The sequence below is a fragment of the Anopheles marshallii genome, chromosome 2 (assembly GCF_943734725.1).
Source record: "Anopheles marshallii chromosome 2, idAnoMarsDA_429_01, whole genome shotgun sequence".
Taxonomy (NCBI): domain Eukaryota; kingdom Metazoa; phylum Arthropoda; class Insecta; order Diptera; family Culicidae; genus Anopheles; species Anopheles marshallii.
The window spans coordinates 86,955,211-86,968,504 of NC_071326.1; the positions used below are offsets into that span (position 1 = coordinate 86,955,211).

At 44.7% G+C, this 13,294-nt stretch overlaps 7 protein-coding genes across 7 annotated transcripts in view; 5 read left to right on the plus strand and 2 right to left on the minus strand.

Annotated features, from left to right (window-relative positions):
* LOC128708391 (uncharacterized) overlaps positions 1-2,078 on the plus strand; it is a 38,202-nt gene extending 36,124 nt beyond the window's left edge. Inside the window, exons 4-7 of the mRNA XM_053803368.1 lie at positions 73-429; positions 921-1,691; positions 1,762-1,974; positions 2,037-2,078. Of these exons, the coding sequence (XP_053659343.1) occupies positions 73-429; positions 921-1,691; positions 1,762-1,974; positions 2,037-2,078 (1,383 nt within the window). The remainder of the gene's footprint in view (positions 1-72; positions 430-920; positions 1,692-1,761; positions 1,975-2,036) is intronic.
* A 1,648-nt stretch (positions 2,079-3,726) lies between these two features.
* On the plus strand, positions 3,727-4,380 carry LOC128719792 (U1 small nuclear ribonucleoprotein A). The gene has a single exon (XM_053813429.1). The coding sequence runs from the start codon at positions 3,727-3,729 to the stop codon at positions 4,378-4,380; it is 654 nt and encodes a 217-aa protein (XP_053669404.1).
* A 1,163-nt stretch (positions 4,381-5,543) lies between these two features.
* On the minus strand, positions 5,544-5,920 carry LOC128709068 (uncharacterized). The gene is made up of 2 exons (XM_053804054.1): positions 5,824-5,920; positions 5,544-5,761 (listed from the first exon to the last, which is right to left on the minus strand). The coding sequence occupies exons 1-2, from the start codon at positions 5,918-5,920 to the stop codon at positions 5,544-5,546; spliced, it is 315 nt and encodes a 104-aa protein (XP_053660029.1).
* Positions 5,921-6,139: 219 nt separating this feature from the next.
* On the plus strand, positions 6,140-6,796 carry LOC128707150 (39S ribosomal protein L35, mitochondrial). Its single transcript, XM_053802098.1, has 2 exons — positions 6,140-6,164; positions 6,237-6,796. The coding sequence occupies exons 1-2, from the start codon at positions 6,140-6,142 to the stop codon at positions 6,794-6,796; spliced, it is 585 nt and encodes a 194-aa protein (XP_053658073.1).
* A 281-nt stretch (positions 6,797-7,077) lies between these two features.
* On the minus strand, positions 7,078-8,299 carry LOC128719858 (fumarylacetoacetate hydrolase domain-containing protein 2). The gene is made up of 4 exons (XM_053813497.1): positions 8,172-8,299; positions 7,699-8,098; positions 7,305-7,636; positions 7,078-7,237 (listed from the first exon to the last, which is right to left on the minus strand). Exons 1-4 carry the CDS (start codon positions 8,297-8,299, stop codon positions 7,078-7,080), a joined length of 1,020 nt encoding a protein of 339 aa, XP_053669472.1.
* A 724-nt stretch (positions 8,300-9,023) lies between these two features.
* Positions 9,024-10,413, plus strand: LOC128707893 (quinone oxidoreductase-like protein 2 homolog). Its single transcript, XM_053802850.1, has 3 exons — positions 9,024-9,203; positions 9,284-9,906; positions 9,975-10,413. Exons 1-3 carry the CDS (start codon positions 9,024-9,026, stop codon positions 10,411-10,413), a joined length of 1,242 nt encoding a protein of 413 aa, XP_053658825.1.
* A 535-nt stretch (positions 10,414-10,948) lies between these two features.
* On the plus strand, positions 10,949-12,432 carry LOC128708961 (odorant receptor 56a-like). Its single transcript, XM_053803943.1, has 4 exons — positions 10,949-11,249; positions 11,310-12,094; positions 12,166-12,318; positions 12,379-12,432. Exons 1-4 carry the CDS (start codon positions 10,949-10,951, stop codon positions 12,430-12,432), a joined length of 1,293 nt encoding a protein of 430 aa, XP_053659918.1.
* The last annotated feature ends 862 nt before the right edge of the window (positions 12,433-13,294 follow it).

Here is a 13,294-nt window from a genome sequence, read left to right on the forward strand (position 1 = left end):
GCAATGATTCAAGCGCAGCTGCAGGCTGAACTGTTTGCTAATACTAACCTACTTGCCGGTATTACATCGCAGGGGCTACTGAACGGCCATCATAATCCTGGTGGGTCGAACTCGAGTGCGGCTAACCAACAGCAGCTCCAAATCGGTCGACAGGGTATGCGTAAGGACGTGAGCAGTATTATAGCGGACTACCGGCAGAAGCATCCGGAGAATGTACCGCGGCGCGGACGACGGTTGAAGAATGTGGGTGGCAACGGTGCCAGCAACAATGGCACGTCCGTGGGAAATAGTATCGGATCGTTTGGGGAAGGTGGTGCCATTAGTTTGACCGCGCTATCCGGTGGAAAATCTCCGTGCGATGGAAATGGGCGTTCCAACTCGTCGGTTAGTGTGTCGACGCGTATATCGGAACTTCTGGCAGCGGCCGAGGTATGTATTGTGTTTATGCTGCATTAGATTCATCGGTATTTTCATTGGTGGAAGTATGGAAAACATGGGTTGTGGGGCAGTCAACGCACACCGTACACTCCGACTCATCTTTGGCAAACTGGTATATAATACAAGCACACCCAATACTTTTTGGACCGGGTAATATCGATAAGAATATAACTACTAACCTCATTCGCACGATCATTAACAACCCCATTGTTGTACCAAACGTAAAGTTCTCGATAGTGATCGATGATCGCATTTTCTAAAAATTTCCAAAGAAACTTTAATATACTCCTACATCGAACTATACTTTGAACGGGTTTAAAACTGCACATCTTGTCGTTTAATGTTGCACATTACCACCGTGTTGTTGTAATCACTCATCGCTCTCTTGGTTCTGTTTTACAATGGCGCGACCTATCGCCATTCCTATTGGCAAATCTGGCTCTTACCGTGCCCTTTATTTTCCGCGTTCTTCGCCTTCACAGACTTCGCGTCCCTCCAGCAATGATTCGAGCCAAAGCAACTCGAACCTGCTGTCGTCGCTGATGTCCGCTTCCGGTGCGGCCAACAGCAGTCAGCAGTTCTTTAAGGAAGTGCTTGCCCAGTTTGCCAAGATGAGCCAGAATGAGCAGAGCTTGCTGTCGAACCTGCAGCTACTGTCCAGTAATGCCACTCCCGGCGGTACTAACACCGTCTCGTCTCCGCAGCAGTCCCCGCAGCAGCATCAGGCACACCACCAGGCTGGTAGCCTTCATCAGCAACAATCGTCCTTGCTGTCAAAGGCCTCCCTGCCCGAGGTGACACTGCATCCAGTGTTGAATTCAACTGCGCATTCGGATATGCTGGGAGGCAATGTGCCCCACGGTAACGGTTCACTGACCGGTGCGAATCTGAGTGCGGTTAGCACCAGCACTAACTCGCTTCTGCATGGAATTCTTACCAAATCGTCAAACCGGCCGGGCCAAACAACGTCAGCAGCAGTAGCTGCGGCTGTCGGAAATTTCAATACCTTTTCGCCAACGCTAGCCCGATTGCTTACCGTACCGGAACGGATGAATACGCAGTCGTCCTCGACGGTAACATCCGGTGCACTGGCTAACCTACAGACCAATAGCCTCACTGGTGGATTGAACCTGTCCAAGAACAGCAGTGAAATATCTATCACACCCGTCGGAGGGTCCAATTTCCAGCTACTTGCGCAGCAACAGCAGCAACAATCACTGCAAAGGCTTCGTGAGCAGCAACTGTACAATTTGGTAAGCAGATTTTGTTTATTTGCAGTTAAATGGATAAGAGTATTGTTCTAAAATGTTTACTTTCCTGCAGGACGATGAAGCCGATGACAGTGCCGATCGGCTGGTAATCGATGAAGGAGACGATATGGGCCAAAGGGATTCTAGTGTACTGCACGGTGGCAAACGTCGCGGAGCCGAAATAAACGAGAACGAAGTGCCACAATGCCAGGGCTGCAAGAAACAGGAAGCTAAGTTTGTGTGTGCGGGCTGTGGCAATCAGTGGTACTGTAGCCGAGCATGTCAGGTAATGAAGACATCCATTGTCACTCATCGAGCTCGCTAATAGCAACATCGGTTTAATTTCAGGTTAACGCTTGGGATGATCATTCGGAAGTTTGCAGTGGTTAAGTTCGTTTGTAACGAACGGTCCCATCAAGGTTCAAATCCAATATCCGGGCCGAATCCACCATACAGCTCCAGCGGTAGCTCCAGCAAACGTTTAACTACTTTTTTTCTTATTTAGCTTTAGAGTTTAAAGCAGAGTTGATGTTCAACCTAAATCATACACATACACAACATTAGATGATGCGCAATGTTCATTGTACAGAACGTATAGAACGGGCTGCCGTATGTATTAGAAATGCAAGAAGTGGTTATTTTTGCCCTTTGATTATCGTTCGTACGCGTATGAGTGAGTAACTATTAAATGCTTTTATACCAAGCACACCAGGGCGGGAATAATAGGCAGAGGAAACATTACGCGACACAGGAGCGTACTCTAGGGAACACACCATGATATTGGGTTCTTTGTTACAGTGTCGTCATTTAAGCATGCATTAAGCAGTTCTAAAGTTCATTATTAATGCTAAAATAATTATTTCTTTTTTGCCAAGTTATGCTACCCAAAATGGCACCAATGTGTACATAGAATGCGTGCCACGGAACTGGTGCAGAAAGGAATGTAACGCACTCGTTTATTCTACCAAGGGAAACATTCATTTACAGTGTTGTGATACATACAAGTTAGAAAGATGCGCATTTTTTCACTCTTACACCACTGCACAGACGCGTAAGTGTCCAGCTTCCGGTTTTAAGTTAGTTTTTGTTTTACTTAAATTGGTTGGAAGTACAGGAATGTTTCACATAAATGCTTTTCATAATTAGCCCAGCTCTGTACCACGTAGATTGTATGTAGATTTTCAATGCAAAAAGGACGATGAGAGAAATAGGGCAAGTGTGTCCTATTATCAAGTATGACATACATACATACACGCTAATTTATTGGACAAATGTAAGCAAAACGTAACGGTGAACTATTTGTAGCATAATATTCTTTCCGTATCAAGTTTATCCTAACCCTGTCCTGTAGCGTGCAAGAACTATCACGATGGCACGAAGAAAAAAGAATGCGAAGTGTGGAATGATAGATCGTGACAAGTAAAAAGAGAGTTTTGTAATTATTCTGTGCGTAATACAGTTATAAAGTTTACTCGAGTTTAGCGATGGAATAAACATATTCTACGCCAAATCTCGATAGGTCGATAGTTACTATCTCGCTATGTTTGAACAATGTGAAAGTTCTCAACAAAAAGAGTACCATCGGTTCCCAAAGTAATGAAATAATAATTTTCAATGGTCAGATTAAAAAGTCCACGATTCAAAAAGCATGTCTTTGTAGTTATGTACGAACCTGTATCTGTCTGTAGATGTATACAAGCGGAATGGGACGGTTTGAGTACGTCAAAACTGTGGCAAAACAATGTGGAAACGAGAAAGCCAAATAAAGCACTACAAATTATATTTAAAAAGAAACTCTAAACCGACTTTTATTTTTTCAAATGAGTAACAGTTGTCTGTTCTTAGAATATGTGGAGGGTTGACGCACTCAACCCAGTGCTGTAAACGTCAACCGTTGTTCGATTCATTGGATGTCAAATGTGACAGTGTGCATCCGAAGAAGAAAAAAAAGTAGCGTCCTTTCGTGAAGCCGCACATTTTAGCAGTAAAGCAAATTTACAGAAAATTACTGTATTTTAGTGCAGTGTTCGCGATCAAAATGGATATCCGACCAAACTACACAATCTACATCAACAACCTGAACGAGAAGATCAACAAGGAGGAGTTGAAAAAGTCACTCTACGCGATTTTTTCCCAGTTCGGCCAAATACTAGATATCGTCGCGTACAAAACGCTGAAAATGCGCGGCCAAGCGTTTATCATCTTCAAGGAAATCTCCAGCGCAACGAATGCGATGCGTACGATGCAAGGTTTCCCGTTCTACGACAAACCGATGCGCATCAACTACGCTAAAACCGACAGCGATATGATTGCGAAGCTGAAGGGAACCTTCCAGGAGCGGCCGAAGCGCGTGCGGCAACCGAAACCGGTGCAGACGGCAGACGACAAAAAGGCGAAGAAATTGAAAAGTGCCGGTGAGGTGGGAGCGACAAACAATTCGGCCACCGCCGAGCAGCCGCCGAACCAAATCCTGTTCCTTACGAACTTGCCGGAGGAAACGAACGAGATGATGCTGTCGATGTTGTTCAATCAGTTCCCGGGTTTCAAGGAGGTTCGTTTGGTACCGAACCGGCACGACATTGCGTTCGTGGAGTTCGCGACGGAACTGCAGAGTGGTGCGGCACGAGAAGCTCTGCAAGGATTTAAGATTACTCCGACCCATGCGATGAAGATATCGTTTGCGAAGAAGTAAATCCTCGCCGTATTTAGCCTCACAGGTGATCTTATTTTATCACACCAGTGGATCATCGGATGTCGATGCAGCCACAGGTAAATTTTTTAATGTACAATTGAACTTGAGCTGAACTGCTTACAATAAACCATGCATTAAGCATTGCACTTCCGCTATATCATGGTATTGTCGGTTTGGTGATTGCTTAGTATGTAACCCGGAACAAATCGATTGTGTTTTTATTGTACGTTTAGATCACTGCTCGTGGGTATGCAATGTGTTATGGGAATATTGGGGTATAACTTATTCTATTTACAGGACCTTAGAGACTTGGATTGGATTGAGGATCAATGCGACGAAGGCATAGTATGTGCTTCCCGGAGGCTATGACTGTGATATCGCCCGCCGGGGAAGCAGAGTATCAGTTGATGGCGACGCTCTCGAGGTAGTAGAGTAATCCTGTTGCCGTTGTAAGATAGTAACTTCGGATAACAGCTTAACCAACGATATCCGGAGGCACATTGACATTGCGAATCGTGCTTACTATGATTTCCACAAGCTCCTTCAACCTACAAGAGTCCAAAAAAACACGAAAGACAGCAAATATCACACTTCGATAGTGCGATAGTCCTGTCCTGCGGGTCTATCTTTGAATGAAACACTAGCTTCAGCTGAATTGTTTGATGGAACAGACATCCTGACGGCAGCCAAGGTTGGAAGAATACGACGGCCGAGGCACGTGGTAAGTGGTCACCAACGATTCGATCAGCATAAAACGTGGGAAGGTTGGGGGTCGTTGATGCTAGATTTAGTGGACCAAAAAGTTTGGAAACGAGTTGGTGACCTGACCTTATCAGCACGATGTACTCAACGGTGTACGGACCTAGAACTTACCTTTACAATGCTCACAAATCTCTGCTGCATTGAGCTTGCCCTATGAGCTCTTTACTATGGTATGTATAACTAATCGGACTGAAGTTATAGAGCTATGAATAGTATTACTGCTATTCTGCTGCTATAGAACCGTACAATTGAATAAACATCTTTTATTCTCAAACTTAAAACTGATGATTTTTCAATTAAACCACATTCGTAAACAACTTGATGGATGGTATGATCAGCTGTACTTTGCCCTTTTTCAATCAATTGATTGGCTTTGTAGGTAAAAAACAACCGTGTACTCTTCAGTTACCCTTCGAAGTACCCGCCTCAGATCCATCGTTCTGATTCTGTTTCCGATGATGTTCCTGCACAGCTAATTGCGCCTGACTAAGGTTTGTCTGTCCTTCATACGCAATCTTCCGTATATCATCCTCGTTCTTCTTGTTGACTGTTTTTGTAATGACTTGCTTCAGTTTGTGGGCCTCTTCGAATTTGTGTTTCTTTGACTGAATGGGTGCATCTGTGTGAAAAACAAAACATTTCAAACTGCCCATGTTTTTACTTCAAGCCAACATGACTTACTTTTCCGTTTATTGAATGCCGTTCCTTTTTTCTTGTTAGCGGCTTTCTTTAGATTAGGTGGTGCTTTCGATTTTACTTTCAATTTTCCCTGAGCCATTGCGCGACAACAAATCAAAAAAGGATGCACGAACTGCACAGGTTTTCCAACCCAAACAAACAGCAAGCATGCGGCGAGCGGATTTTGACAGCTGTCATTCAAGAGTGGAAAAGGACGTGAAATACGCCAATCCGGTTCTTACGTGAGGAGCTCGTAATGTTTTGAAGCGATATTGAGGGATATTTTCTCCAGAAAAAATACAGCAATTTTCGCAGGAAAATGCTCCGGAGCATGGCTTCATTGGGTGAGTGTTTTTTCGAGCAGATAGATCCATTCGATGGGTGGATTAAAACATCATTTCTTGTTCACATTTTAGCTATACGCCAAGTGATACAAACAAGAACCTTCGCTAGTCGTGTTCAGTTGCCGGCCGTTCCCGTTTTTACATCCCACTCGGGTCGTAATTTTTCACTCTTTGTACGACCGAATAACGATGCGGTTCCTTTCTTTCGTAATACGATCTCACGGCTACCGAACAACACATGTTCCATGGAACCGTCTACATCCCTCCGGTTGCTTGATGCCATGGCAATATCCCCGGTGTTACAAACCCAACCTAGCCGTACAGTGATTAAGTTTTCCTTGCGCAAAGGCAAAAGAAAGACGGTGAAAGCAGTGGTTAAACGATTCAAACGACTAGATTGGGGTGGTTGGATACGGACCATCTCCGGACGGCATAAGAAAATGTGGCGAAAGCGAGCGAGCCGCAAGCGTCGTCTACGGCAGCACGTTCTCGTCAATGGGACGCAGGCTACGCTGCTGGATAAGATGGTTACCAAGTACTGGAAGCGACCCAGGTACTACATCGACGATCCGTACGCACCGTACCACACCAGGGAAGAATTTGTGTACACTAGAAGGAAGCCACTGAAGTGATGTCGGTACATCGTGCCGGAGTAATGTAGTTGAACGATTAAAGCTAATTCAACAGTGGATTATAGGCGTACATTTCGAGCGTCCAGTTACCGTAAACGGAATATTTACATCCGAATTGGGTACCTCATAGTAAAACAAGATGCAGTATTCCTTTCCAATTGCAATATTTAGCATCAACTCAAGCATCAAGTATTTTTATTGCACATCACATCCCAATCAAAACCCGTAAAAAGATAGCATGGCAACTTGTGGGACCGGTGTCGTTATTTTTCTGTATCGTTTTAGGAGTCTGCTACGACCTTATTCTTGATCTTTCCCAAGCCTTCAATCTCGCTGTCGATAACATCGCCCGGTTTGAGAAATTCAGCCGGCTTGCGATGCATACCTACTCCGGCCGGTGTTCCCGTCAGGATTACATCGCCCGGAAGTAACGTGATGGATCTAAAACGTGAACAAACCCCTTTTGTCAATCAATCTGTCATGACCCCCGGAAAAGGATAAAACTCACTGTGTAACCCGTTCGATGATGTCGTCAATGCGGAAAATTAGCTCACTCGTGCTTCCGTTCTGCTTCTCCACGCCATTCACGCTACACTTGATGGCCAGCTGGTGTGGATCCTTAACCAGCGATTTGTGAACAGCGGCCGGTCCGAGCGGACAGAAGGTATCCATCGATTTACCGATCAGGAACTGACCACCGTTGCGCAACTTCTGCCAGTCGCGTGCCGAAATGTCCTGAGCCACCGTGTACCCAAACACATAATCCATTGCGTTCGCTTTGGTCACACTTTTGGCCTTCTTGCCGATGATGACCGCCAGCTCTACTTCCCAATCGATTTGCTACAATTTGGAGACAGATTTTAAGTATCCATAAATGAGAGGAGTTGCTCATCACCCCTTACATCAGAAATCCTGTGGGCGATAACGTTGTCATGCGGACCAACGATGGTCGTCGCATATTTGCTGAAGAACATCGGTTCCTTCGGGATGGGTTTGTTCTGTTCCTCGCAGTGACCACTATAGTTGAGACCGACGCACAGAATCTTCTGCGGGTTGGTAACGGGGGACAGCAGTTCCACGCTGTCCACCTTCAACGGAGTTGCCTTAGAGGCGGCCGCTTTCACCTCATCGAGCGAAACACCCGAACGGATGAACGTTATCAGGTCACCTTCATATCGGTCAGAGATGTCGGATACCTGCGTACCATCTTCAGATAACACACCGAGCCGCTGCTTTTCACCCGTGGTCGCGGAACGGTACTGAACGAAACGCATCGCTTTAGCAGTGGATTGGGAGATAAATCTGAGGAAAAAATAAAAAATAACATTTAAACATTGGTTGTTAGTTGCATATCACTATTTGAAAAACGTTTTACCTTCGTGAAGAACCACTCTGTGCGTAATTCCAACTGGAACGCTTGCTTCCAAAGGCAGCAGTGACGATGGTGGTTGACAGCCGTGAACTGGTACCAGCGCGTAAAGCAATGTTGGCGATCATCGTCATCGTCGCAAGTGACTTTGTCCAAAGTGCCGCTGTAGCTACACACGCACCAAAGCAACAGCGTTGAGTATTCAAACGAAGGAATTGATAATTTTAGCCAATCTTGTCGTTCGCTTATCTTTTGGTAGCGTGTAACCAAGAAGATTCTAGTGGGGCCATACGGCCCGTAGAAATGTTGGTCATGTGGGGAGGTTTGGGGATGATTGTTCGAGATAAATGAGCAAAAAACCTAAAACTAATTCTTACAGTAGTAGTATTTGGTACGATTTCTCCTGATGCTTGGTAGGTGATTACAGCATCAAAACAAAACTCAGCTGCCCACACGCACACATTCAGTGAATATGCGCGTTTGGGAGGGGAAGTTATGTTGCATGTGCGAATGGATGTTGGTCACTTGGATGGTGTGAAGCGTGCGCCTGGTTGCGTGTAGTTTTGTATCTTCAACATCGCTGAATAAAGGCTTTTATTTGAGAAGAGTTTCATGACGATTTTACCACGCAGCAAATGAACCTATTAAAACATTTCGCACCACAGAAACAGCAACATATTTTAAATAAGTTTCTCGTGTTGTGAATTCAAAAATCAACAGGAAGTGCTCCAAAATCCAACCCCACCATGTTAACACGAATCCGAGCCGGTTTGGAACGAAATGTCAAAACTGTCAGTGTGTTTTTGTTATTGTTAATAGCCGAGCGCGGTACATCGCTCAGCAAAGATAACTCGCAGAATGTTTAGAACGATTACGCCTAAAATTGTGAATAAATTATGCGAAATTTCGATACACAACTGCAAGCACGGTAGTGGCTTCCTGATACGACATGCCCACAGAGCTGCGGTGCTACGGGAAGCCGGCAAACCCGTCGTATTGGAAACGGTCAAAAAGATCGAAAAGCTGAAAAGTGATGAGGTAATCAAGAGCGTAGCAGCGAAGAACGATTTTTCTTGCTTTAATTACACGATACTAAACTTTTCCGTTTGTCGTTCCAGGTGCGTGTAAAGGTACATTACTGCAGTTTGAATTCAACCGACGTTAAAATCATTTCCGGAAAGCATGCCGAACTGAACGTTCCATTGCCGTTCATTCCCGGACATGAGTTCTCCGGCGAAATCGTCGACATTGGGAAGGATAATCCGCACCATTTCAACCGTGGCGATCGTGTGGTGGTAATGAACGATCTTCAAGATCCAAATGGCGGACTCATTTCGGAAGCGGTTGTAAAGAATCGGGACGTATGGACAGTGCCACAGTCGGTACCGCTGCGTGAGATGGCTGTCCTACCGTACGGCCATGGAACAGCCCTGCTAACATTTGCCTTGCACTGTAACCTGAAGGAAAACGATTTGATACTCATTACCGCCGGACCGGCCGGTATGGGGCTGGCTGCGATTGATTTGGCCGTTAGCGTATACAAGGCAACGGTGATTGCAGTGTGCGACACGGAAAGCAGTTCCGATTTGGTGCGGGAAAAAGGTGCACACAAGGTAGTCAGCATGACGAAGAATAACTTCACGAAACTCTACAAAAACGTAAAGGATGCGATGGGCGACAAAAAGGCGAAGGTTGCGTACGACGCGGTCGGCAAAGGATTGTTGCATCTGCTTGCAGATTTGTAAGTTGTTACCGGGTTTGAGAAAAGATCGTATTTGTAAATTGTGCAATTCTTCTTTCTTCAAACAGTGTCGATCCTAACAAAGGACAGCTCATCTCGGTTGATCCATTCTTCAACGCATCTAAATTTCCAACGGAAGTGCCCGAGTTCGAACGTCCCAAGCGGAAGGAGAAGGACGAAAAACCGGAAGAGGTGTCAGGAACGGCAAAGCTCATCGAAAACGTACGTCACTTCGATCTGTACGAGTACCCGGATGTGGATACGTACCGGCAGATGATATCGGACACGATCGAGATGCGGTCGGAGGGTATGATAGCGGGACACATTAGTAAAATCTTTCCGTTAGCTAAAATTCAACAAGCAATTGAGTTTGTGCAGCAGAAACAGTGCACCGGCAAGGTGTTAATTGATGTGCAGTGCCCTGATGGCGATGATGATTGTCCAGATGCCAAGGAGAAGAAAGCGAAAAGCAAAGACGGGGAGGAGAAGAAGAAATCGAAGGATTAATCAGCTTAAATGGAAGATGTTGATTATTGAGCATTTCGTTAGTGTGCAGGAAGTTTGGAGAAGCTTTAGCTTAAATTTTTAGTGTGTACGCTGCTGTATAAACTGGTCATTTTCATTGTATTTTTTCTCATTCAGTTCGCACACTTTCGTTTGTTGGAGTTTCGTTTGGTAAAAGGTTTAATTATTTAACAATTTATCTAAAATACGGTTATGTACTTGAAAGATTAATGAAATAATTAATTTAATTTACTCTACTGAAAAAGAGTGTAGTGAAGTAATTTAAAAAGAAGGTGAAAATTTGAAAGAAATATTCCAAAACACATGCCAACCGGCTGTGAAACATCTGTCTTGCTTCTTACATAAATTATTCATGCATCCGGATGTAACATAAAAGGACATTATAATTGCCTAAGCATCGTAGTTAATTATGCCACAACTGTCGAGCTAATTATCAGTCTATAAACAAACAAACGTAGCCTTCCACGACTTATAAAAGGCATTCGCGGATCTATTGGTCGACTCACACAGAAGAGAAATGGAGCTCAAGGAAGAATGGATCCTTCCGGACGCGGTATACGATAATCCGCTGCTTAAACGAACACTTCTCGGTCTGCGGTATTACGGGCTACTGTTGGGCCATTCGCAATCGTACAAGAAAGCGCACTGTTTCCGTGGTATGGTTTTTACCGTGTCCATGATACTGTTCAACTGTACGCAGTACGTCGATTTGTGGCAAGTTTGGGGATCGGTTTCGGATATGACAGCAAATGCGGCCACCACGCTACTGTTCACGACCACCATCTTTCGGATTATTTTCTTCTATTTTCATCGAGCACGTAAGTAACCGTAGAAGATGTGAGATTTGGCATGCTTTACGCTATCGTTTTTCATTGCAGGGTTTAATAGCATTATTCAAGTAGCACACACCGGAATTGAGCGAATCCTTGGAGATGGATGGAGCGAAGAGAAGAATTTAGTGACGAGCAATGTTCGCTATCTTAACCGACTTGCGGTTGTGTTTTGGAGCTGCGCATTAGTAACGGCCAACATGATGTGTATCTACTCGTTGCTGTTGTATCTGATGTACGAAGGATCTAGCATTACCGAGGAGCAACTTAATTTGGACGGACTAAGCTCGAATGTTACCACACCGCAACAGTACCCGACACCGATTCTGCGCTCCTGGTACCCTACCGCAGATGGGATGGATAAGCATTTTCTCGAGATCTATCTCATTCAGCTGTACATCATGTACGTGGGACAGCTGATCGTTCCTTCCTGGCACATGTTTATGGTAACGCTGATGATTTACGGCCGTATCGAGTGTAGTGTGCTGAATCATCGGCTTTGCTTTCTCGATCGTTACCATAAGCCGGAACAGGAGAACAAACCAAAAGCAAGCGTCCTTGACCAGGTAGATAACGATGAACGTCGTTCGCTTATAATCGATTGCATCAAACGGCAAGCAAACTTGGTTGCGTTCACACGCGAACTGGAGCAACTAACGCGTGCGGCCGTTTTCTTGGACTTTGTCGTATTTTCCGTACTGCTGTGCGCGTTACTCTTCGAAGCATCGATGACCACTTCCGGTGTGCAGGTGTTTATCGATATCTGCTACATTACCACGATGACGGTCATTCTTTTCCTGTACTACTGGCACGCTAATGAGATACATGCATGCGTAAGTGTTCTTGTGGGGAGGAGAAGATTCGTGAATTTTCTTACACATTTTGTTTCCTACGATCTGTGCAGGCCGATCAGCTGTCCATGTCGGCGTACAAAAGTGACTGGTATCGGTACGATCGTGGTACAAACCGGATGCTTCAGATATTTATCCTGTACAGCAATCGGCCACTGAAAATGCAAGCTTTCTTTATTTCCATGTCACTGGATACGTTCTTGGCGGTAAGTTAGTAACTTATTTGTGTCATACTTTAACTGATATTCGCTTGATATTTGATTTAGATTCTGCGTGCATCGTACAGCTACTTCACTATTCTGAAACAACTAACCGATTAATGGGAATGATGGAGAAGTTTCATAATTTTCTTTGAAAGAACGACCTGCGGCTTTATTTTTCATAAAACTTCTTTACTCTTCTTTATTAGTTTCTTGAAATTCTATGTTAAATCATATTCTTGATCTTCGTCCTATGTACTTTCAATTTACTCACTTATTTGGCGTACAACCCTGCCGCAGCAGTCCTCTAAACCACTTGCGGTCTAATGCCGCCGTCTGCCAATCGCCGGACGCATCAACGGTCAGGTTAGCATGGCTGTTGGTGGTGCCACCATTAATTTAGGGTTTGCCTTGTTAATCTGCATCTTCACGATTTCCACCGCCTACTTGATACTAGATGACACATCCACTACGCAGTAGAGCCGTAAACCAATCATGTCTACATTTTCAGCGGATCTTGATTGAATTATAGAAGATAGTTACAGAAGTTTCCTTCTCCGAGTCGCGGATGGACCTTCCTAGGTTAAAGAGTAGACGAGCTAGTCCATCATCTCGGCGGAAACCCTAGGTGGCAGCAATGGGTCCCGAGAGTTTGCTATACACCATCACCTGTACTTGCAGCTTATCTTAGCTTATCTTCCTTCTTGTATAACGGGAAAATGATACCAAATCATCCTATGTATTCCTGACCTAATCTCCTATATCCAGCACGGTAAATAAAAAAAAACACACTTTGTATCGGTATGAACTTATCGGCCGTGCATAATCTCGTCTATAAGTTATAGTTCAGTTCAGTGTGTGAAAGTGATACCCCCTTTTCGGGTATGGTTAGCAATAGGATTAATTCCACTCGCGAAAGATCGATCACAGGTAGGCGACGGCTCTACCACAACTGTCCTATGGTACTCCTCCCTCATTAGCC

Bases quoted from the DNA above. Each gene is read 5' to 3' on its own strand.
- LOC128719792 (XM_053813429.1), top strand. From the start codon at position 3,727: ATGGATATCCGACCAAACTACACAATCTACATCAACAACCTGAACGAG.
- LOC128709068 (XM_053804054.1), bottom strand. From the start codon at position 5,920: ATGGCTCAGGGAAAATTGAAAGTAAAATCGAAAGCACCACCTAATCTA. The intron at 5,762-5,823 runs GTAAGTCATGTT...TTTTTCACACAG, and splicing joins GGCATTCAATAAACGGAAAA to ATGCACCCATTCAGTCAAAG.
- LOC128707150 (XM_053802098.1), top strand. From the start codon at position 6,140: ATGCTCCGGAGCATGGCTTCATTGG. The intron at 6,165-6,236 runs GTGAGTGTTTTT...TTCACATTTTAG, and splicing joins CCGGAGCATGGCTTCATTGG to CTATACGCCAAGTGATACAA.
- LOC128719858 (XM_053813497.1), bottom strand. From the start codon at position 8,299: ATGACGATGATCGCCAACATTGCTTTACGCGCTGGTACCAGTTCACGG. The intron at 8,099-8,171 runs GTAAAACGTTTT...TTTTTTCCTCAG, and splicing joins CAGAGTGGTTCTTCACGAAG to ATTTATCTCCCAATCCACTG. The intron at 7,637-7,698 runs GTAAGGGGTGAT...TCCAAATTGTAG, and splicing joins TCGCCCACAGGATTTCTGAT to CAAATCGATTGGGAAGTAGA.
- LOC128707893 (XM_053802850.1), top strand. From the start codon at position 9,024: ATGTTTAGAACGATTACGCCTAAAATTGTGAATAAATTATGCGAAATT. The intron at 9,204-9,283 runs GTAATCAAGAGC...TTGTCGTTCCAG, and splicing joins AAAAGCTGAAAAGTGATGAG to GTGCGTGTAAAGGTACATTA. The intron at 9,907-9,974 runs GTAAGTTGTTAC...TTCTTCAAACAG, and splicing joins TTGCATCTGCTTGCAGATTT to TGTCGATCCTAACAAAGGAC.
- LOC128708961 (XM_053803943.1), top strand. From the start codon at position 10,949: ATGGAGCTCAAGGAAGAATGGATCCTTCCGGACGCGGTATACGATAAT. The intron at 12,095-12,165 runs GTAAGTGTTCTT...CGATCTGTGCAG, and splicing joins CTAATGAGATACATGCATGC to GCCGATCAGCTGTCCATGTC. The intron at 12,319-12,378 runs GTAAGTTAGTAA...TATTTGATTTAG, and splicing joins CACTGGATACGTTCTTGGCG to ATTCTGCGTGCATCGTACAG.